This window comes from Lipotes vexillifer, unplaced genomic scaffold (assembly GCF_000442215.2).
Source record: "Lipotes vexillifer unplaced genomic scaffold, Lipotes_vexillifer_v1.1 scaffold913, whole genome shotgun sequence".
NCBI lineage: Eukaryota > Metazoa > Chordata > Mammalia > Artiodactyla > Lipotidae > Lipotes > Lipotes vexillifer.
In genome coordinates, this window is record NW_006798474.1 from 145,340 (window position 1) to 168,235 (window position 22,896).

Here is a 22,896-nt window from a genome sequence, read left to right on the forward strand (position 1 = left end):
GAAAAACAACTGTAATAGCCAAAAGAAAAAGTTAAGAGGACTTATTCCTTCTGATGTGAAAACTTACTGCATAGACAGATTAATCAAAATAGTGCATGACTAGTGCACTAGTCAAATAGTGCATACCTATTAAGATAGGTATTTAGATCAATAAACCAGAATGATATTCAGAGAGAAGCCTATGCATATATATATAATTTATTTCAAAAGGTGCCAAGGCAATTGAATAGGAAAAGGATAACCAGTGAGCCAAGCAGACCTTTAGCTGCAAAAATGAATCACAATCTATATTTCACACCATTTACACAGATTAACTGGAAAAAGTCAAAGACTTAAATGTAAAACCTAAACCAAGGATATTTCTAGAAAAAAATAGAGGAGAAAATCTGAATGACCTTTGTTAGGCAAATTATTAAATAGGGGTGGGGGGAATAGAATAGGAAAGTAAAGGAAATGATAGATTGGACTTCATCAACATGAAAACCTTTTGCCCAGCTGTTTCACAACTAAAAAGTTCAACCACAGATTAGGAGAAAAAATTTTCAACATGTGTATCTTATAAAAGTCTTCTATCAAGATTGTATAAAGAACTCTTTCAACTGAATTATAAGCTGAAAAACTCAACAAATGGGCTAAGGATCTGAACTTACTTTTTTAAAAGCTATGTGAATGAATAAATAGCATACAAAAGTTGTTCATCATTGGGCTTCCCTGTAGCGCAGTGGTTGGGAATCTGCCTGCCAATGCAGGGGACACGGGTTCAAGCCCTGGTCTGGGAGGATCCCACATGCCATGGAGCAACTAGGCCCGTGAGCCACAACTACTGAGCCTGCGCGTCTGGAGCCTGTGCTCCGCAACGAGAGGCCACGATAGTGAGAGACCCGCGCACCGCGATGAAGAGTGGCCCCTGCTTGCCACAACTAGAGAAAGCCCTCGCACAGAAACGAAGACCCAACACAGCCAAAAATAAATAAATTAATTAATTAAAAAAAAAAAAAAAAAGTTGTTCATCGTCATTAGTCAAAGAGAAATGATAAATGAAACCCAAGTAGATACAACAGACCCCCACTAAAAGGATAAAAACTCATCGGGTTTACAACACAAAATGATGGTGAATATTTGGAGCAACTAGAATTACTATAAGTTACTAATGCCCACGTAAATGACACATACACTTTAAAAACATTTGGCAGTTATTGTTTTCTTATACAGGCATACATCAGAGACACTGCAGGTGTGGTTGCAGATCACAGCAATACAGTGAATATCACAACAAAGTGAGTCGCACAAATTGCTTGTTTTCCCAATACATAGAAAAGCTGTGTTTACACACAGAGTAGACTAATAAGTTCGCAACAGCATTATGTCTTAAAAAACAATGTACACATCTTAATTTAAAATAACACTTTATTGCTAAAAAATGCTAACCATCATTGAGCCTTCAGTGCATGGTAATCTTGCTGGTGGAGGGTTTGCCTCAGTGTTGATGCTGCTGGCTATTAATGGTGGTGGTTACTGAAGGCTGGGGTGGCTGTGGCAGTTTCTTAAAACAAGACAACAATGAAGTTTGTCACATAAATTGACTCTTCCTTTCATGAATTATTTCTCCGTAATATGCAAAGCGAATTGACAGCATTTTACAGACAGTAAAACTTCTTTCAAAACTAGTCGATCCTCTCAAACCCTGCTACTACTTTATTAACTAAATGTGTAATATTCTAAATCCTTTGTTGTCATTTGAAGGATCTTCAGACTGTCTTCACCAGTAGATTCCATCTCAAGAAACCACTTTCTTTGCTCCTTCAAGAAGCAACTCCTCATTTATTAAATTTTTATCATGGGATTGCAGTAGCTCAGTCACATCTTCAGGATCTGCTTCTAATTCTGATTCTTCTGCTTCTTCCACCACATCTGCAGTTACTTCCTACACTCAAGTTTGGAACCCCTCAAAGTCATCCATAATGACTAGAGTCAACTTCTTCCAAACTCCTGTTCAGGCTGATACTGTAAACTCCTCCCATGAATCACAAATGTTCTTAATGGCATCTAGAATGGTCAATCCTTTCCAGAATGTTCTCAATTGACTTTGCCCAGATCTATAGAGGAATCACTATCTATGGCAGCTATGTTTATAAAATATATTTTTTTGAATAATAAGACTTGAAAGTCAAAACAACTCAACACATGGGCTGCAGAATGGATGTTGTGTTAGCAAGCATAAATATACTAATCACATTGTACATCTCCATCAGAGCTCTTGAGTGACCAGGTGCATAACCAATGAGCATGTTTTGAAAGAAACCTTTTTTCTGAGCAGTAGGTCTAACAATAGGCTTAAAATACTCAGTAAATCATGTTGTCAACATGTGTGCTGTCATCCAGGCTTTGTTGTTCCATTTCCAGAGCACAGGCAAAGTAAATTCAGCATAATTCCTAAGGCCCCTAGAATTTCTGGAATAGTAAATGAGCCCTGGATTCAAATTAAAGTCACCAGCTGCATTAGCTTGCAACAAGAGTCCTTGAAGCTTTGAAGCCAGGCATTGACTTCTCCTCTCTACGTATGAAAGTCCTAGATGGCATCTTTTCCAATGGAAGAGTATTTCACCTACATTAAAACTCTGTTGTGTCATGTAGCCACCTTCATTAATCATCTTAACTAGATCTTCTAGATAACTTGCTGCAGCTTTTCCATCAGCACTTGCTGATCCCCCTTGCACATTCATCTTGTAGAGACGGCTTCTTTCCTTAACCCTCATGAACCAACCTATAATAGATTCAAACTCTTCTGCAGGTTGCTTGCCTCTCTCAGCCTTTACAGAACTGAAGAGAGTTAGGACCTTGCCCTGGATTACACTTTGGCTTAAGGGAATGTTGTCTGACCTTGTATCCAAGACACTAAAATATTCTCCATATCAGTAATCAGGCTGTTTCACTTTCTTATCATTCATGTGTGCACTCGAGTTATCACTTTAATTTTCCTTCAAGAACTTTTCTTTTGCATTCACAACTTGACTAACTGGTGCGATCAGCCTAGCTTTCAGAATATCTCGGCTTTCAACATGCCTTCCTTACTAATAATTTCTATTTTTTAATTTAAAGTAAGTGGCATGTAACTCTTCCTTTCATTTGAACACTTACAAGCCATTGCAGGGTTATTAATTGGCCTAATTTCAATATTATTATGTCTCAGGAAATAGGAGGCCTGAAGAGAAAGAGAGAGATGGGGGAATGGCCAGTCAGCAGAGCAGTCAAAGCACACACATACTTATCAATCAAGTTTGCCATCTCATACGGGTGCAATTCATGGTGCCCCAAAACAATTACAACAGATCACCATAACAAGTATAATAATGAAAGAGTTTGAAATGTTGTGAGAATTACCAAAACATGACACAGAGACACAAAGTGAGCAAATGCTGTTTGAAAACTGGCAGCAATAGACGTGGTTGGACCCAAGGGGCTGCCACAAACTTTCCATTTGAAAAAAAATTAACAGCTGAGAAGTCTTATAAAGTAAAGCACGATAAAACCAGGTTTTCCTGTAGGTATACATAGGACCCAGGAAACAACAACTAGGGTCTTTACACAAAGGTATGAAAACATAGCCACACACAGACTTGGACTTAAATATTCATAGCACCTTTACTTATGATAGCACCAAAGCAAAGAGGACCTCATGTCTTATCAACAACTGAAAATACACGCCAAAGAACGAAACATTAATCAACACTATAAAGAATAAATACAGACACACATAACAATATCCATGAATCTCCAAAGAATTCTGCTAAGGGAAAGAAGCCATACAGACAGTATATAAAGTGTGATTCCATTTATATGAACTTTCAAAAAAGGCAAAAGTATTGAAATAGAAAGAGGATCAGTGATTATCATAAAATGGGTGGGAAGAGAGGACTGACTGAGAAAGGCCATAAGGAAAATTTTCACATGATAGAAATATCTGTATGATTTTGGTGGTATAGCTGTACACATTTTTCAAAAGTCACTGAACTATACATAGAAACTTGTTGAATTTTATTTTCTGTTAATTATACCTCAATATAGATGATTTTTTAAAAAAACAGGAGAAGAAACAGAAAATCAAATACACTGTAGGCAGTAGCATGATAAAGTAGGCTCACCCAATGAGACAAGGTGGCTGTAGTTCTCCAGCATCACATCTCTGTACAGGGTCCTCTGAGCAGAGCTCATACACTGCCACTCCTCCAGGGTAAACTCCACAGTCACGTCCTTGAATGACACTGATGTCTGTGAAAGCACATTTCTCATCAATCTGAAGAATTCAAAATTAGGTGACATGGATAATACCTTTGGAATGTAAGATGAAAACTGAAATTTTTTCACATTATGAAAAATCAAAAATATCTGACAGTACACACATTATCTGTGATGTCCTAGGGAAGCAGGCATTTTCAGAGATTTGGCTCTGCCTTTAAATTCCATCCAAAATTTGATCACTTCAAAGTACAACTGCTAACATCACCATTTCTTGAAAGGATTACTGAAAGTCCTGCTACATCATTTATTTCCACCACTATCTCACTAGAGTCCACTCTCAGAGTTATTACTAAATTATAAGTCAGGTCATGTCTTTTCTCAGCTCAAAATTCTCTAAACAACCTAGTAAACAGAGATAAATATTGAATTCATAGATTAGGAGATTCAGTATGATGGAGATTGTCAGTTCTCCACAAAGAAATCTATAGATTCAATGAAATCATAATCAAAAGCTTACCAGGATTTTTAGAATCACAAGTTAATTCTAATATTTACATAGAAAGCAAACAACCTAGAATATGAAAACAGTTTTGAAAAAGAACAAAGTCAGAGGACTGATATTACTTGATTTCAAGACATACCATAGAGCTTAAGACAAAGAAAGTGTGTGATATTAATGAAAATGAAACACAGAGATCAAAAGAAAAAGTATAAAAATGATATATACAAACATAATGCACACACACATTTCTTTAATTTAGGTGTCTGGGCAATTCAATGGAGAAAGTATATTCTGACACAAATCATGTTCGACTAAAAAACTCCATTAGAAAAATAATAACAATAACCTTGATTCATACTTTGCACCACAAAAAATTATTAATTCAAACTGATCAATACCTCAATGAATATGCTTTCTGTTTAGATTTTAGAGTCACGTGAACATATCACATATCTAAAAAAGGAATTGACAGCTGGTGTAGTGAAGTTGGAACCAGCAAAATGGTTGAGTGCATGCTCCCTCAACTCAGTATTTAGAATATACTAACAGTACAAATTTCCAAGCCCAACAGCAGACTCTGAAATTCTAGATTTATGACAGGGCCAACCTGTTAACACATTTGGTTGTTTTCTGATCAGCATTCCCTGTGTTAAGTAGAAAGTTTAAATATATGAAAACATAAATTATTGATGTAACAACAAATATAAGAGAAAACTATCAACAAGGTCATGAAAATACATTGTAAAAACAGACAAAAATGTACAATTTTTTCTGAAAATAAAAAAAAAAGAAAGAAAACCAGACTAGATCCATGACTGTTTAAAAAGTGACTCAGTAATTTACATCAACACACAAAAAGCAGATGTACTCACAAAGTCCAGTTTTAGAGGTGAGTTTCAGGAAGTCTATAACAGATGATTTTCTCATATGAAATAGACAGAGAGAGAGAGAGAGAGAAAGGATAAAAGAAGGAAGGGGGAAGGGAAAGGAGAGGAGAGGAGAAAAAAGCAGAAAGAGCCCCAAAGACTAATATAACCAAGATACCACAGTTAGTCAGGGACATAAGAAAACAAAATTATAGGCTAATGTAGTGTGTGAATACAGAATAAAAGTTCAAATATGATAAGAGCAAAAAGATGTCAGTTACAAATTTAAAACAAAAAACAAAAAAGGCTCACACTCATTATCAAGTAGGGTCTATACAAGAATTCAAGAGTAAGTTAACATTCTAAAATCCATTTAAGCTACCTGCTACCTCTAATATTTGGAGATTAAAAAAAATAAGCTATAGCTTTACTCCAATAGATACAAAAAGGTATTCAATATAATTCAGGGTACATTCATGACCCAAGTAAAACTGATTATAAAAGGGAAATAACTTACACTGATAAAAGATGTGTAACAGAATCTGAGAGCAATCTGAAATCAAGAGTTGAATCTATCATACCACTAACAGGGGGATGAATAAAGAGCTCACCTCAGATATGTTCATTTTCAGTAGGTCTTGGGAGAGTGTAGAGGACGGTGAAGATTCAGCTGCGGGGGACAGAAAGAGGAAAAGGTCAGGACACCTGGCCTGCCTTATAGTTCCTACATTCACCTCCCAATCACCTCAGCAGCCCAGCTGAGGGGCAGCCTCCCTAAGGACTCACTTTGGCCCTTGAAAAGGTAAGGGAAGTACCCTGTGGAAGCACCACTTGTCCATCTTCCAGTTTGAAATGATCATGGGGCTTAAACCTACCACTTCTCAGTTGGTAAAAATAATTTTTTTTTACTAATTTAAACAATACAAACAAAAAACCAACAGACTAAAATACACCAAAGAACGACACGTTTCATTAAAATTAACAGTAGAAGAAAAGACACTGCCTGCATCCTTACTTTGTTTGCCTAGCAATATTGTTTACCCCTGGAGTTAGAAAATCCACAGGAAGCCCAGTAAAAATGATGGCAAGCTTTAAGACAATTTTTAAAAACATTATTGAAGTGGGCTGCAGTTTCTCAAAAGGGACTCTTGATAAGTTTCTTCTGATGACTGAACGATATGAACGACTGTTCGACTCCTGGCTCTATCACAATCCGGGTGAGCCTGGAGAAGTCACCGGCGCTCTCAAACTCAGGACCACCTCACCACCCTGAGACTCAGATCTGCTTTCTGCTTACCGTGTGTTTAATGCAGATGCTCATACCGCTATCACGAGATAATTGGGAGGCTTATGTAAACCACCCAAGGAAAAGAACAAAGTGCCTTCTAAATAACAACATCTACTATCATTTTTTCGGTGGTCAGTACCTGGCATTTGCCTCTTTTTCCAAATGACACCACATCGAATTCTCAGAACGCCATGAAGCAGGCATTATTCATAGCCTCCTTTGCAGACCTGACTCGTCCCCAGGTTATTTCTCCTGCCCTCAGTACCGATGACACGGCTGTAACTGACCGGGTCTCTCCCGCTCCAGAGCAGGGCTGCCCAGCACACTCTCCGCCCGCGCTTTCTGGCCCGCTCACGGCCAGCGTGACCACCGCGCTCTCCCTCCCACTGTCCGCCCCGGCGTCCCCCCGTCACATGCAGGCCGGGCCGGGCTTTCCATCCCCACACGCACCGTCGCCGCTCCTAACGGGTCTCAGCTCCACCTGCCCCCGAGACCACAAGGCCCGAACCGGATCGCCCCACCCACCTTCCCAGGGCCGAGATCCAGGCCAGACCCGGGCACTGCAGTCCCGCCTGGACCAGAAGGCGGCCCGAGACGTACCACTTCCGCCCCCACCACAAGAACGCCGCTCTCAGCAAAGCTCCAGGCCACGCGAAGTCCCCGTCCCCGCCGTGCAGATCCCGCACCTGCGAGGGCCGAAGCTCCAGGCTCTTCACACCACGAGGCCTGTGAGGGCGGAAGAGACGAGGCGGGGCCTATGTTGCACAGGCGCAGAGGAAGCCCCAGAAACCAGAAGGGCTGTGGAGGGAGAAAGACTACATTTCCCGTCGCTCCCCGCGCCCCGGGGTGTCTTAACAGAGCAATCCATTTATTGCAGCAGAGTAGAAATACGGGGGAAATGCTTGTTCCGTGGTCCTGGGTTCTCCGAGACCCCGGATTGGGTGTTTCTCCGCGCTGTGGTTCTTGGACTATCTCCATACCTGGCCTATGTGCGTGTACCAAGGCAAGCAGGTAAAGGTCATGACTGATAATCAGATTCTCCAGATTGCTAGATCCTGATAGTCCCGAGAAAATATCCTCCTAATGGAATAGAATTTTCCGTCTCTGCATTAATTAACCTACTTGGCATCAAGGGGGCGTCCTTTGTGAAAGACAAATGGCGTATTTTCTCAAAAGTGAGTTCACTGGTTTAGTCATAATGGGACAGACTTCTTTGTCATTTACTGCAATTTTGGAACCAAGCAGGACGCTACAGGGCTCTTCTGGATACAAAAGCCTTTCCCTGTCCCTTGCATCTTTGTAGGAAAAAGGTTTCAGCACCTAGACCATCGCTGAGTTCCAAAGGACAGATTCAAACAGTTACTAACCAGGGAACGGAGGGAATGCAGAAGCAAAGAGGAGCAGTCAAGAAACAATACTGCAGCTATAAAACAGGGACCTGGTTCCTCCTCAAGGGATTATACATAAAATATCTTTGAGTTTTGCTGCAGGATCTAAAGCCCCCCTCTCTGCAGGAGGATGGTAACTTCAGGTTGAGTACAATATTCCTGAAGAGCACCCAGTCACCTTATCACCAACCAAAGTAGATACCTTGCAGGCTCCGCCCCCAAATATGCCTATAAAACTCTTCCCTCAAAATCATCTAGGAGTTCAGGTCTTCTGAGCATGAGCCACCCGTTCATTCTCCTTGCTTGACCACTGCAGTAAATCTTTACCTGCTCCAAACATCAATGTTTTGGTCTGTTTGGCCTTACTGTGCATCAGGTACATGAACTTGCATTTGGCAAAGATTTTCTATGTAAAAATGCCTGACCTTCTAACATTAAATCGAACTATGACAGTATAATGCACTGATAGCCCAACCATGTTTGTTTTATGCAAAGTAGATGGCCCTCCTCATGACATAGGCCTAGGAAAATACTCAATATACTTTGCAAGTATTTTTTTCATACACCACCAATTCTGACCTGAGCAAGGCTGTTGAAAAATCATTATTCTTTCAACATTTTATGGAGTATTTCCTGTGTTCTTTAATGTATATAAATATATTTCAACATTTTGTTTTAAATTATACAGAAACACAAGATCAGTTTCATCAAAAGAGTAGTGCTTGATGGGGTAATTGGAGGAAGTTCCCACTCTCCATCTCCTTCCCAAACATAACCAATGTTATTTAGCCTCAACTTTATTCAGCGCAGTGCACCACACAAAGACATTGTTCAAATACAAGCTTTCCTTTTTTCTACTTATTTACAGCTTATTTTGACCCTTAATTAAAATGTAATCGTATCATCAGGTCAAACTATTTAGAACTACATTGCTGGGCTGCACCCTGCACACCTGCAAGAAAAGATATCTTCACAAAAGTGAAATAGTGACATTATCCTGTCTGCCACTAATATAATCCTGCCCACTATATCTCCTCTCTCTTCTTTAAATCTCTTATGCAGGTTAATACTTTTCTTCATATAGACTTACATATAGGTAAACATTTATTAAGTTCTTTCAATTTGAATCCTATTACAGTAAATAAAACACTTTCACATATGGTATAACAAGTATTTATTTGCACATAGGAGAGATGTTTGTTTTGATATATTAACAATATTTTCTCCTTCATCCTCTAATTTATTTTTTAACTAATTTAAATATTAATGGTCTTAGATTTTCATGCACAAAATGACAAGTTACTCATTTTCAATTTTATCATAATTTGTCATCTATTATGGGCTGAATTGTGCCCATCTTCCAAATTAATATGTTGAAGCCCTAAGCCTGAGTACCCTACTATGTAACTGTATTCAGAGTTAGGGCCTTCAGAGAAGCAATTAAGTTTAAATGAGGCTGTTAAGGTAAGCTCTAATCCAATCCAACTGGTGTTCTTATAAGAAGATTTGGATACACAAGGAATGCATACCTACAGAAGAAAGACCATATGAAGACACAATAAGAAGCCAACACTAAAAAAGTCACAGAGATCTAAAGCACAATATAGTGATTACAAACAACAGTATTGTATCATAATCATCAAACTTGCTAAGAGACTAGATCTTAATTATTCCAATCACCAAAAAAAAAAAAGATAATCATGTAACATGATCAAGGTGCTAATTGTCCCTACAACAGCAATCATACTACAATACATAAACCTATCAAATCAACATGTTTTACAACCTAAATTTACATAATGTTATATGTCAAATATATTTCAATTTAAAAAAGGAGACAACCACCTGCAAGCCAAGGAGAGATTCCACAGAAGACACCAAAATTAAGGACACCTTGATTATGAGCTTCTAGACTCTCGAACTGTAAGAAAATATATTTCTGTTGCTTGAGCCCTTAGTCTGCACCATTTTGTTATGGCAGACCTAGCAAACTAATACACCCCTCTAATGAATTAAAAGTAATAAGCACAAAAAGGCTGGTGGAGTTTTATTAAATATGTCATAATTGAATTTAAGTAAAGATTACCAATGGAGATAAAGTATATATACATCTCATCTCATATATTATATATGAAATATCTTTTCTGTGTATTCATAAAACCTGCTGTGTGACACCTATTATTCTAGATGTTGTGTTGACAATAGGGAAAAAGAAATAAAAATCCCTTTACTCTGCTCTTGGTTTTCTGTTCAGGATTAGTCTATTAGTTGGAGTCACAGCAAGAGAGCAAGAGAGTATGGCACTAACCTGGGAGAAAGTCCTGACCAAATTGGTGCTGCTCCCTTAGGTTGAGGTGCTTGGTCATGGCTGGCCCTTTGTTCAGGACAAGATAGTCCAAAGAAGAGCCTTGCTCTCATCTCACTTAACAAACCTTAATGGCAAAACACAAAAAGATCAAACCGTTTACAAATAACATAAATACATCTCAGAACCAAGCTCAAGAATATTTTTTTGACTACAAAATATCCACCACCCAATGAGTCTCTAATCCAATTAAAAATGATCAGATTTGTAAAGATTCAAGAAAATGGGATCCATGCGGAGCAAAATAAACCAATTAAAATTGTTGCTAATCATATACGGGTGTTAGAATTAGGAGAAGGGTTTTAAAACAGTTATTGTCACTGTATTCTGTACATTCAAAAAGTTAAGTAGAGGCATGAGAGATAAAAGATTCAAACTGAACTTCTAGATGTAGATGAAAACTACAAAACTTGATATAAAAAATACAATTGATGGGATCAACAGCACATTATGAATTTCTAGGGAAAAGACATAAGAAAAAAAACAGAGAAAAAAATTAACAATGAACAGCAAATGGTAGAAAAACTTCAAGTGACCATGTAAATATGCAATTGGAGTTCCTGTAGGAGTGCGAGGGATATGGGAGAGAAAATTTAGGGAAATAATGCTTGAAAACTTTTCAAACTGTAAATCCATACATGCATGAAGTTTATGCCAAGCATAAGAAACATAAAGCTACACCAAAGTATATCATAATCAAAACCAGTGTTAAATATAAAATATTAAAAGCAGCTGGAGGCTTTCTTGGTGGTGCAGCAGTTAAGAATCTGCCTGCCAATGCAGGGGACATGGGCTTGATCCCTGGTCTGGGAAGATCCCACATGCTGCGGAGCAACTAAGCCTGTGTGCCACAACTACTGAGCCCACAGTGCTGCAGCTACTGAAGCCCATGCGCCTAGAGCCTGTGCTCTGCAGCAAAAGAAGCCACCACAACGAGAAACCTGTGCACCGCAATGAAGAGTAGCCCCTCCTCACCACAGCTAGAGAAAGCCCGTGCAGAGCAACAAAGACCCAATGCAGCCAAAAATAAATAAAATAAAATAAATTAATTTTTTAAAAAAGCTTTAAAAAATAAAGGCAGCTGGAGAAAAAGATAATTTGTACAAGGAAGCTAAGATAAAGATGACAAATTTCTTGTCAGAAACAAAGCAAGAAAAAAAAGAAAGAAAAGAAAAAAGGGACTAAAAAAAAAAAAAACCTGTCAACTTGGCAGTTGGGGAGAAGAGCAAAATCTTTCAAAATGATGAAAAAATAAAGTTTTTTAAAAATACCTCTTGAGGCTTCCCTGGTGGCGCAGTGGTTGAGAATCTGCCTGCCAATGCAGGGGACACGGGTTCGAGCCCTGGTCTGGGAGGATCCCACGTGCTGCAGAGCAACTAGGCCCGTGAGCCACAACTACTGAGCCTGCGCGTCTGGAGCTTGTGCTCCTCAATAAGAGAGGCCGCTATAGTGAGAGGCCCGCGCGCCACAATGAAGAGTGGCCCCCGCTTGCCGCAACTAGAGAAAGCCCTCACACAGAAACGAAGACCCAACACAGCCATAAATAAATAAATAAATTTTTTTAAAAATACCTCTTGATTTTATTTTTTAAAGAATTTGTGTTTCATTTGTATTTGCTTTTTGAATTTAATCACAGCTACTCTCAGGGGCCCTTTTTCCTGGGAATTATTAGTTAGAAAGTAGGGTGAAACCAAGTCACAGATTAGACATCCCTCTGTAAAAAATAACAATGAAAATGATCATTTTATCTGAGTATTCTGACAAACTTCAGGGAAAGAACCTGACATAGGATTTAGTCACCTCCATATATCTGTACAACCACTCAAGACTATAAGAGTGTTGCACCCTCAGGGAGCTTTCAAGGAAAAGAAGAGGGTAACCTAAACTAGAATTATCAGGGCAGAACCTAAATTTCAAAATAGGTCCATATAATCCCATATTCTTTTTATCCTGATCATTATGCAGGAGGTGCGTGGAGGAAATTAATCCTTTCTGAAGAGAGCTGAATTCAGTGACCAAACTGCTTTATTAAGGTTAATTTTTTAAGACCTGCAGATCTTAGATTTGCATTCTCTGGAGAACTAGATTATTGGTGGACCCATATAATAAATTACATAGCTCCAAGGAGAAGCTAGAGTGAGACTCATTAAAAAATTAGTTATTTAAAACATCAAGTTATTTAAAACATCAAGTGTACCTATGTATGCATTATGTGAGTCCCAGATGAAGAAGAGAGAAAAGAGTAGAGCGATTACTTGAAAGATGAGGGCCAAAAATCTCCCAAATTAGAGAAAAGGAGGTATGTACAAATTCAAGAAACTCAATCATCTACCAAGAGGATATACCCAAAGAGGCCCACACTGAGATACATTAAAATTAAACTGTTGAAAGACAAAGACAAAGAGAGAATCTTGAAAGTAGTAGGAAAAAAGTGACTTGTCACGATCAAGGTATCCATCCTCATTAAGATTATCAACCAATTTCTCAGCAGAAATCTTGGAGGCCAGAAGGCATTGGATGCTATACAGAAAGTATTGAAAGGGGAAAAAAATCTTACCAACTGATAATTTTATATCTAATTGAGAGTTTTATAACCAGAAAAAAATGTCTTTATAAATGTGTAAGATATTAACATATTCCCTGTTAAACAAAAGCTGAGGGAATTCATGATCACTAGACTACCCTAAAAAATGCTAATGGGACTCCTCCAGATTATAATGAAAGGACACTAGGGAGTAATTTGAAACCATATGAACATATAACTCTCTAGTAAAGGTATACCCATGAGAAAATTTTTAAAAATTATAATTTTGTTTATAACTTTACTTTTTATTTTCTACAGGATTTAAAAGAAAAATGCATGAATGTCATTATAAAACTGTGCTAATGAGTACAGAAAATATAAAGATGTAACTTATGACATCAGTAACATAAAGTACAGGGAGATGGAATTATAAAGGGGTAGTTTTGTGTGCAGTTACATTTATATTGTTTCAATTCAAAATAGAGTACTATAACTTCAGGATGTTATATGTAACCCTTATGGTAGCCACAAAGAAAATATCTGTAAAAGGAGTTAGAAGGCAGCTGACACATGTGACTACAAATAATTAACTAAACACAAGGGAAGGTAGTCATAGACAAAATGAGTTACCACAAAAAGCCATAAGAATTACAGAAACAAATAATTACTTTATTTATGGAAAAATAACAAAAGAATTATTTCTTAACAGTAATTAAATATAAGTGGATTAAAATTCTGAAGCACAAGGCATAGTTTTGCACAGCTGATTTTTACAAAAAGGATATACTATATACAGCAGACTCACTTTAGATCTAAGGACACACATAAGTTAAAAGTGAAAGGATGAAAAAGATATCCTATGCAAATAGTAACCAAAAGAGCTGCATGGCTATATATTAATATCAGACAAAACAGATGTTAAATCTAAAACTGGTAAAAGAGAAAAATAAGAACATTATGTATCGGTAAAAGAAATATTTCACTGAGAATATATAATAACTATAGATATGTACACAACAAACCTCAGAGCTCCAAAGTATACAAGGCAAGTGTCAACAAAATTGAAGGGAGATATAGACATGTCCACAGTTAGAGAGCAAGATTTCAATATCCCATATTCAATAGTAGAACAACCAGCCAGAGGATCAATAAGTAAATAGAAAATTTGAACAACAATATAAAACAATTAGAGCTAAAAGACATATATAGAACACTCCACCCAGAAAGCCCAGAACACACACTTTTCTTCAAGTGCATATTGAACATTTTGTATGATACATCATATGTTAGCTTACAAAAAGAACCCCTCCAAAAAGCGAAGAAAGCCTTTGTGAACTATAGGAAACCATTACAAGTAATAATCTATGCATAACTGTGGTCCCAGAGGTTGAGACAAAGAAAGGAGTAGAAAGTATATTTAAGGAAATAATGGCTGAGAAATTTCCATCTCTGCAGAGAGATCTGGACATCCAAGTTTACAAAGCTCGTAAGTCCCCAAACAGATCCAACCCAGAGGGATCTTCTCCAACAAGCATTGTGATAAAACTGCCTAAAATCAAAGGCAAAGAGAAAGTTTTAAAAGCAACAAGGGAAAAAAAAGCATCACATGCAGTGGAAACCACCCCCGCCCCCCGTAAAACTATCAGCAGATACCTCAAAATAAACTTTGCAGGGTATGAGAGAGTGGGATGATAAATTCAACATGCTGAAAGAAAAAAAAATCCACCAAAAATAGTTTACCTGAAAACTTGTCTTTCAGAAATGGAGTGATATAGACTCTCAGACAAGGAAAATCTAATGGAGTACACAAATGGTAGGCCTACACTGTTTACATTGCCAAAGGGAGTTCCTCAAGATTAAATGAAAAAACACTAAGAACATTAAAACAAAAAATACAAAACACATTGGTAAGGCAAGTATATAGTGAAATAGGATTACAACAATGCATAAATATGATGGTGTGTTAATTAATCATACAAATGTTAAAGGACAGAAGCATTAAAAATAACTACACTTACACACTAATTTGCTATAGATAAACAATATAAAAATACATAAACTGTGACCTCAAATCATAAACTGTTGGGGGAAGTGAGTAAAAGGGTAGAATTTTGTATGTGAATAGTTAGGTTGTTGCAGCCTAAAATAGACTGTTACATGTATAAGATGTTCATGGCTTATCAGCCTCACAGTAACCACAAAGCAAAGACCTACAGTAGATACACAAGAGAAAAAGGAAAGAAAACCAAACATTCCTCTACAGGAAATCATCAGTTCACAAAGAAAGACATCAAGAGACAAAGAAAGGAACAGGAAGACTACAAAACAGCAAGAAAAAATTAACAAGATGTCATTAGTAAGTTCTTACATATAAATAAATCAATGTAAATAGATTAACATTTCCAATTAAAGGACAGAGTGATTGAACGAATTTTTAAAAAGACTAACTGTATTCCACCTAAAGCGATTTTTTTTTCAGCTTTCATGACAAATAAAAATGAGGAGATGGAAAAAATATATCCCATAAAAATGAAAACCAAAAACGAGCAAGGGTAGGCAGTCGTGGGCAGCCATCTCCCTGCGATGGTGGCTGAGCAAGGCCGGCTGCTGCCGCAGCCAGAAAGATGGCAGTGGTGGCGATAGTGGTGGGTATAGCGGGGGCCTGTGACCGGGAGCCATCCTCGGGCCCAGGCACCATGAGCCAAGGCTCACCCCCCGCCAAACGGGAGAGCAGCGAGCCCGCGAAGTAAAGGTACCCAACACTAAGCAGTTTTATCCGGGCTGTGATAAAGGCTGTGCATCGACTTGACCTCATCCTTTGCAACAAAACCGCTTATCAAGAAGTGTTCAAACCAGAGAACATTAGCCCGAGGAGCAAGCTGCGTGATCTCTGCGTCAAGCACCCGGTGGACTATGGGAGGAAGGCTAAGGAGCTGCTGTGGAGAAAGGTATGCTACGAAGTTATCCAGCTCATCAAGTCTAACAAAAAGCATATCCACAGCCAGAGCACCTTAGAATGTGCCTACAGGACACACCTGGTCGCTGGGATTGGCTTCTACCAGCATCTCCTTCTCTATATCCAGTCCCACTACCAGCTAGAACTGCAATGCTGCATCGACTGGACCCATGTCACCAACCCCCTCATAGGATGCAGGGAGCCAGTGTCTGCCTCAGGGAAGTAGATGGATTGAGCACAGACGGCATGCCACCAATGGCTAGTGTACCTGGGGGATTTGTCATGATATCAGAATGAATTAGCTGCTAGCTGAGAGATTTTACTACCAAGCCCTGTCAGTTGGCTCCCCAGATTGGAATGCCTTCAACCAGCTGGGCACCCTTGCAGGCAGCAAGTACTATAATGTGGAAGCCATGTATTGCTACCTGTGCTGCATCTAGTCGGAAGTGTCCTTTGAGGGGGCCTATGGGAATCTCAAGCGGCTGTGTGACAAGGCAGCCAAAATGTACCACAGCTGAAGAAGTGCGAGACTAGGAAACTCTCTCCCAGCAAGAAGCGATGTAAAGATATTAAGAGGTTGCTGGTGGACTTTATGTATCTGCAAAGCCTCCTGCAGCCCAAAAGTAGCTCCCTGGACTCAAAGCTGATGTCACTTTGCCAGTCAGTCCTGAAGGACTTCAGCCTCTGTCTCTTCTACCTGCCCTCCCCACCCAACCTCAGCCTGGCCAGTGAGGATGAGAGTGGGTATGGTTTCCTCCCAGACCTTCTCATCTTTCAAATGGTCGTCATCTGCCTTATGGGTGTGCACAGCTTGAAGAGAGCAGATCCAAGCAGTAGAGTGCAGCTATTGCCTTCACCCTGGCCCTCTTCTCCCACCTCGTCAGTCATGTCCACATAGGGCGGCAAGCTGAGCTGGAAGAGGGCGAGACTCCTGTCCCGGCATTCCAGAGCAATGGCACAGATGAACCAGAGTCCGGGGGACACTTGGAGAAGGAGAGTCTTGAGCCTCTTCCTGCAGCACCTCAAGAGGGCGAAGCCAGAAAGAACCAGAAGTTCTCCCGCCTCTCCTGCCTCTGCCGCTCACCCACAGCTGGTGATGACAGTGACATGAGTGAAGGCTTTGACTAGGACTTGAGCTATGACTCAGCCCAGGCCAGCGAGGGCTCGGACGGTGGCTCTAACAAGAGTCTTGAAGGTGGTGGAATGGGCTTTGATGCCAAGACAGATTCAGAAATGAAGAGCCAAGAGTCCAGATCAGTCCTGGAAGATAAGGAGGATGAGGAAGGGACATGGTCCCCAGCCCTGGAGCCACCTTGGGCCAGGTCAGAGGCTCCTGAATCCTTCAATGGCCCACTGGACCCCAGCGAGGCCAGCATTGCCAGCAATCTACAAGTGATGTCCACCCAGATGTTGCAGACTAAATGCTGCTCCCAACTGGCCCCCACCTTCAGCAACCTGCTCCTCCAGCCCACCACCGAAGCTTCCACCTTGGCCAGCCCCAGGCCCTGTGTCAGAGGGGATGTGGACAAGCCCTCAGAGCCAGCCTCTGAAGAGGGCTCTGAGTCGGAGGGAAGTGTGTCCAACAGTGGGCACACCTGTTGGAATGAGCGCAGCATCCAGGAGAAGCTGCAAGTCCTCATGGCTGAAGGCCAGCTTCCTGCTGTGAAAGTCTTCCTGGACTGGCTGCGAACCAACTGCAGCCTCATCATTTTATGTGTGCAGAGCTCTCTAAGTCTGTGGAACTGCCTGTCTGTGTTGCTGAATCTGTTGCCAGCTGCTGGAGAACTCCAAGAGTCTGGCCTGGTCCTGTGTCCCAAGGTCCAGGATCTTCTTGAAGGTTGTGAACTGCCTGACCTCCCGTCTAGCCTGCTGCTCCCAGAGGACATGGCACTTCACAATCTGCCTCCCCTCCAGGCTGCCCACAGATGCTTTAACTTTGACACAGATCAGCTCTTGCTCAGCACCTTAGAGGAGACAGTCGCGCACATCTGCTGCATCCACAGCTTTGGTCACTTCACTGCCCGCCTGCACGGCAGCATCCTACGGTTCAACCCAGAGGTCAGCATATTTGTCAGCATCTCCCAGTCCAAGCAAGAGAGCCTGCTGCAGCGGGCCCGGGCCCAGTTCCGCATGGCACAGGAGGAAGCTCAGCGGAATGGGCTAATGAGAGACATGGCCCAGCTATGACTTCAGCCTGAGGTCTCTCAGCTGGAAGGGAGCCTGCAGCAGCCCAAGGCCCAGTCAGCAATGTCTCCCTACCTCGTCCCCAACACCCAAGCCCTCTGCCACCACCACCCTATCATCCGCCAGCTGGCCACCAGTGGCCTCTTCATTGTCATCATCCCAATGACAGTGATCGATGGCCTAGATTTGCTGAAGAAGGAACACCCAGGGGCCCAGGCTGGAATCCAATACCTGGAGGTAGAGTTTAAAAAAGGGAACAGGAACATTGGCTGCCAGAAAGAGGTGAGGAAGAGCTTCAAGTGGCATAAGCTGAAGAGGCAGGATGCAGATGCCTGGATGCTCTATAAGACTCTGGCCCAGAGGGCAGGTAAGGAGGACCTGAGTGGCATGGTGACCATCATCACAGGCCCTCCACTGGACAACCCCAGCATGCTCTCAGGCCCTATGCAGGCAGCCTTGCAGGCCACTGCACATGCCAGTGTGGACATCAAGAATGTTCTGGACTTCTATAAGCAGTGGAAGGAGATTGGTTGAGACCGACCCCCAGGCCCTGCAGTGGGCTGACTCCACATCTCTCCTGCCCTCCCTGGCAGCCAAGACCACCACCTGTAGTCACCCCACCACACGCAGACTCGCGCATGTACACAGGAAGGAAGCCCAGCTGCACAAAGCCTGCAGGAAGGGCCCAGGAGCCATCTGGGAGGGTGGGGGTCCCCCTGTTTCCAAGATGACGTCAGGAAAGCAACGAAAGTGCTTGGAGCAGGAGAGGCCTGTGGGCCCGTAGCCAGCCTTCCTGCCTCAGCTCCCCTGCTTTCCCCAGGGACAGGTGGCAGGCATGGGTGTCTTCATTTCATTGGAATAGTTCCCAGACTGCTGAGGGGAAGGGACAGCAGAAGGGGCCCTTCTTCTTCACCCAAGGCATGGGGTGGTTTGTGCCAGGAGTTTGGGCCCTCTTGCCTTGTGGGTAGAGTTGGGTAACACCAGATGTCTGGGTGGTTCTCTGCAGACGCTTCCTCTCCTTGAGGCCCACCCATCCCCCTCTCATCTCCCTTTGCAAAAGCTGGGCAGCTCTGGAGCCTTGGGGACTCTTAAGAAACAGGGGCCTGGAGCTGCTTGCACCAATAGCAGGGCAGGGCTTAGATCCATCTTGCTGCAGGGGCTGCACATCCACTGCCCCACTTCTCTTTTCTGTCTCCATCTGACTTCCAGTGCAGGGAGCAGGCCCATGACAGCTTCAGGCAATCAGGCCTGTATGCCAGTGAGGGCTTCTGTGCCCACCAGCCCCATGGTCACTGCGCTTTGTGCTCTGGGCTGCTGTGCTGGGACAGAGTGGGATGCTAGTAAGAGGAGGGGGCGTGATGTTTGAGGCCATCACCTCCCTTACTCTCTAGGGAGGGGCCTATGTTCCGATGGGCAGCAGAAAGGAGACATCCTTGAAGCTGCCCGGCTAGGGGCCCTCTGCCCTGATAGGCTTCCCTACTTTTGTCCTTCCCCAGGACTAAAGGCCTGGAGGAGCTGAGCATGGGGCTAGCTTTTGGAGTGTCGAGGTGAATGTGGGAGCAGAGATCATGAGTGGAACAGCAAGAGCAGGGCTGTGTGTGGGAGGCTTTGGCCAGGATTGCCTCAGCCCCTCCCCCTCAGGCTGCACATATAGCTCGGACTGGGGGTTGAAGGTGGAGATCTCAGCTCTGCTGTTTCCCCCAGCCCCAGTGCTAGCCTAGCTTCCCAGGCTGTTCTCAGAGGACAGCAGGCATCCTGCCTCCTTCCTCTAAGATGGTAAGTCTGGGACAACCTGGGGGCAGTGTGATCACCCCCATTTCCAGTCCCTGGCAGAGACTGAGACTAAAGCATCACTTAATAAAGACCCACCCCCACCTGAAACCTAAAACAAAAACAAAACCACAAAAACAAAAATGAGCAAGGGTAGCTATACTTATAACAGAAAACATAGACTTTACACCTAAAATTTAACATGAGACACAGAAAGTCATTATATAATATTGAAGGGTCAATTCAGCAAGGGGATTTAACACTTATAAATTTTATGCAACTGACATTGGCACACCTAAATCTATTAAGTCAATACTAACAGATCTGAAGGGAGAAATTGGACAGCAATACAATAATAGTATGAATTTCATTACCACATTTTTGACAACAGATATATGTTCCATACAGAAAATCAATAAAGAAAGAGCACACTTATGCTCTATTTAGACTAAATGGACCTAACAGATATACACAGAGCATTCAGTCCAACACCAGCAGAATAGACATTTTCTCAAGGATACATGAAATGTTCTCCAGGAAAAAGCACATGATAGGTTACAAAGCAAGTCTTAGCAAAATTAAAATATTTAAATCATGTTAAGTACTAGTTTTTTTTCACCACAATGATATGAAACTAGAGATCAATAACAGGAGGAAACCTGGAAATGTGCAAATATGTCTAAATTTTTAAAACACATACTCCTGAATAACCAATGGATCAAAAAATAATAAAAAGAGATGTAAAAAACACTGACATACATAAAAATAGAAATACAACATGGCAAAACTAATGAAATTCAGCAAAAGTGCTCCTAACAGAGAAGTTTATAGTGAAAAATGCCTACATTAAGGATAAAAAGAGATCTCAAGTAAACAATGTAACTTTTTACCTCAAGGAATTAGAAAAAAGAAAACAAGCAAACCCAAGTTTAGCAGAAGAAAATTACGAAGATCAGAGCAAAAATAAGTGAAAATCAGATAAACAATAGACAAATCAACAAATGAAGAGCTAGTTTAAAAAATATAAGGAAAATCAACAAAACTTCAGCTAAACTAACACCAGGAATAAGAGCAGACTTTGTAACTGATACCACAGAAATACAAAGGATTATAGGAGACTACTATAGGCATTTATATGCTAATAAATAGGATTACCTAGAAGAAATGGATAAATTCCAAGAAACATACAAACTACCAAGACTGAATTAGGATGAAAGAGAAAATTTGACCAGACCTATAATGAGTAATGAGATTGACTCACTATTCAAAAACCTCCCAACAAGAAAAGCCCAGGAGCAGATGGCTTTCCAGGTGAATTCTACCAACCATTTAAAGAAGAAGTAGTGCCAGTCTTTCCAAATTCTTCCAAAATATTGTAGAGGAGAAAACATTCCCAAAATCATTTTTTTGAGGTCAGAATTACCCTGCTTCCAAAACCTGATAAGGACATAGCTAGAAACAAAAATCACAAACCAATATTCCTGATGAATATAGATGCAAATCATCAACAAAATACTAGTAATCCAAATCAGTCACACAATCAAAGGAACACACACCCTGATAAAGTGGGATTTATCCCTGGATGCAAGGAATGTACAAAATATACAAATTAATAAACGTGATACACCACTTTAATCGAAAGTTAAAAATCATATGATCATCTCAATAAATTCAGGAAAAGAATTGGACAAAATTAAAAATTATGTCATGATAAAAACTCTCAACAAGTGGACATAGAAGGAATATCCCACAAAATAATAAAGGTCATATATGACAAACCCACTGCTAACATCTTACTCCACAGAAAAAGTTTGAAATCTTTTCCTCTGGAAAAGAGAAGGATGCCACTTTCACCTGTCCTCTCAACAATGAATTGGTAGTTCTGGCCAGAGCAATTAGAAGAGAAAAAGAAGGAACAGGCATCCAAACTGGAAGGGAAGAAGTAAAATTGGCTTTTGCAGATGACATATTATTATATATGTAGAATATCCTAAATACTCCTATGCAAAAAACATTTAGAACTAATAAACAAATGTAATGAAGTAACAAGATACAGAATATAGAAAACAATGTAGCTGCATTTCATTATACTAGGAAAAAACTAACTGAAAAAGAAATAAAGAAAATAATCCCATTACAATAGCATCAAAAATAATAATATACTTAGGAATAAATTTAACCAAGGTGGGAAAAATCTGTACACTGAGAACTATAAGACTTTGATGGAAGAAACTGAAGAAATCATAAATAAACAGAAAGATACATTCATGTATTGGAAGAATTGGGTTTTTTTTAAACATCTTTATTAGAGTATAATTGCTTTACAATGGTGTGTTAGTTTCTGCTTTATAACAAAGTGAATCAGCTATACATATACATATATCCCCATATCTCCTCCCTCTTGTGTCTCCCTCCCACCCTCCCTATCCCACCCCTCTAGATGGTCACAAAGCACCGAGCTGATCTCCCTGCGCTATGCATCTGCTTCCCACTAGCTATCTATTTTACATTTGGTAGTATTTATAAGTCCATGCCACTCTCTCACTTCGTCCCAACTTACTCTTCCCCCTCCCAATGTCCTCAAGTCCATGCTCTACATCTGTGTCTTTATTCCTGTACTGCCCCTAGGTTCTTCAGAACCTTTTTTTTTTATTTTTTCAGATTCCATATATATGTGTTAGCATATGGTATTTGTTTTCCTCTTTCTGACTTACTTCACTGTGTATGTCAGACTCTAGGTCCATCCACCTCACTACAAATAACTCAATTTCGTTTCTTTTTATGGCTGAGTAATATTCCATTGCATATATGTGT

General features: G+C 40.6%; 1 protein-coding gene and 1 pseudogene across 1 annotated transcript; one reads left to right on the forward strand and one right to left on the reverse strand.

Annotated features, from left to right (window-relative positions):
• Window positions 1-22,896, reverse strand: part of LOC103086336 (zinc finger protein OZF-like) — a 104,219-nt pseudogene that overhangs the window by 28,364 nt on the left and 52,959 nt on the right.
• LOC103085223 (protein SMG5-like) lies at window positions 7,087-18,846 on the forward strand. Its single transcript, XM_082931503.1, is given in 6 exon segments — window positions 7,087-7,906; window positions 13,491-13,557; window positions 15,943-16,350; window positions 16,421-16,638; window positions 16,641-16,949; window positions 16,952-18,846. Coding segments are annotated over 6 exon segments (3,717 nt in total).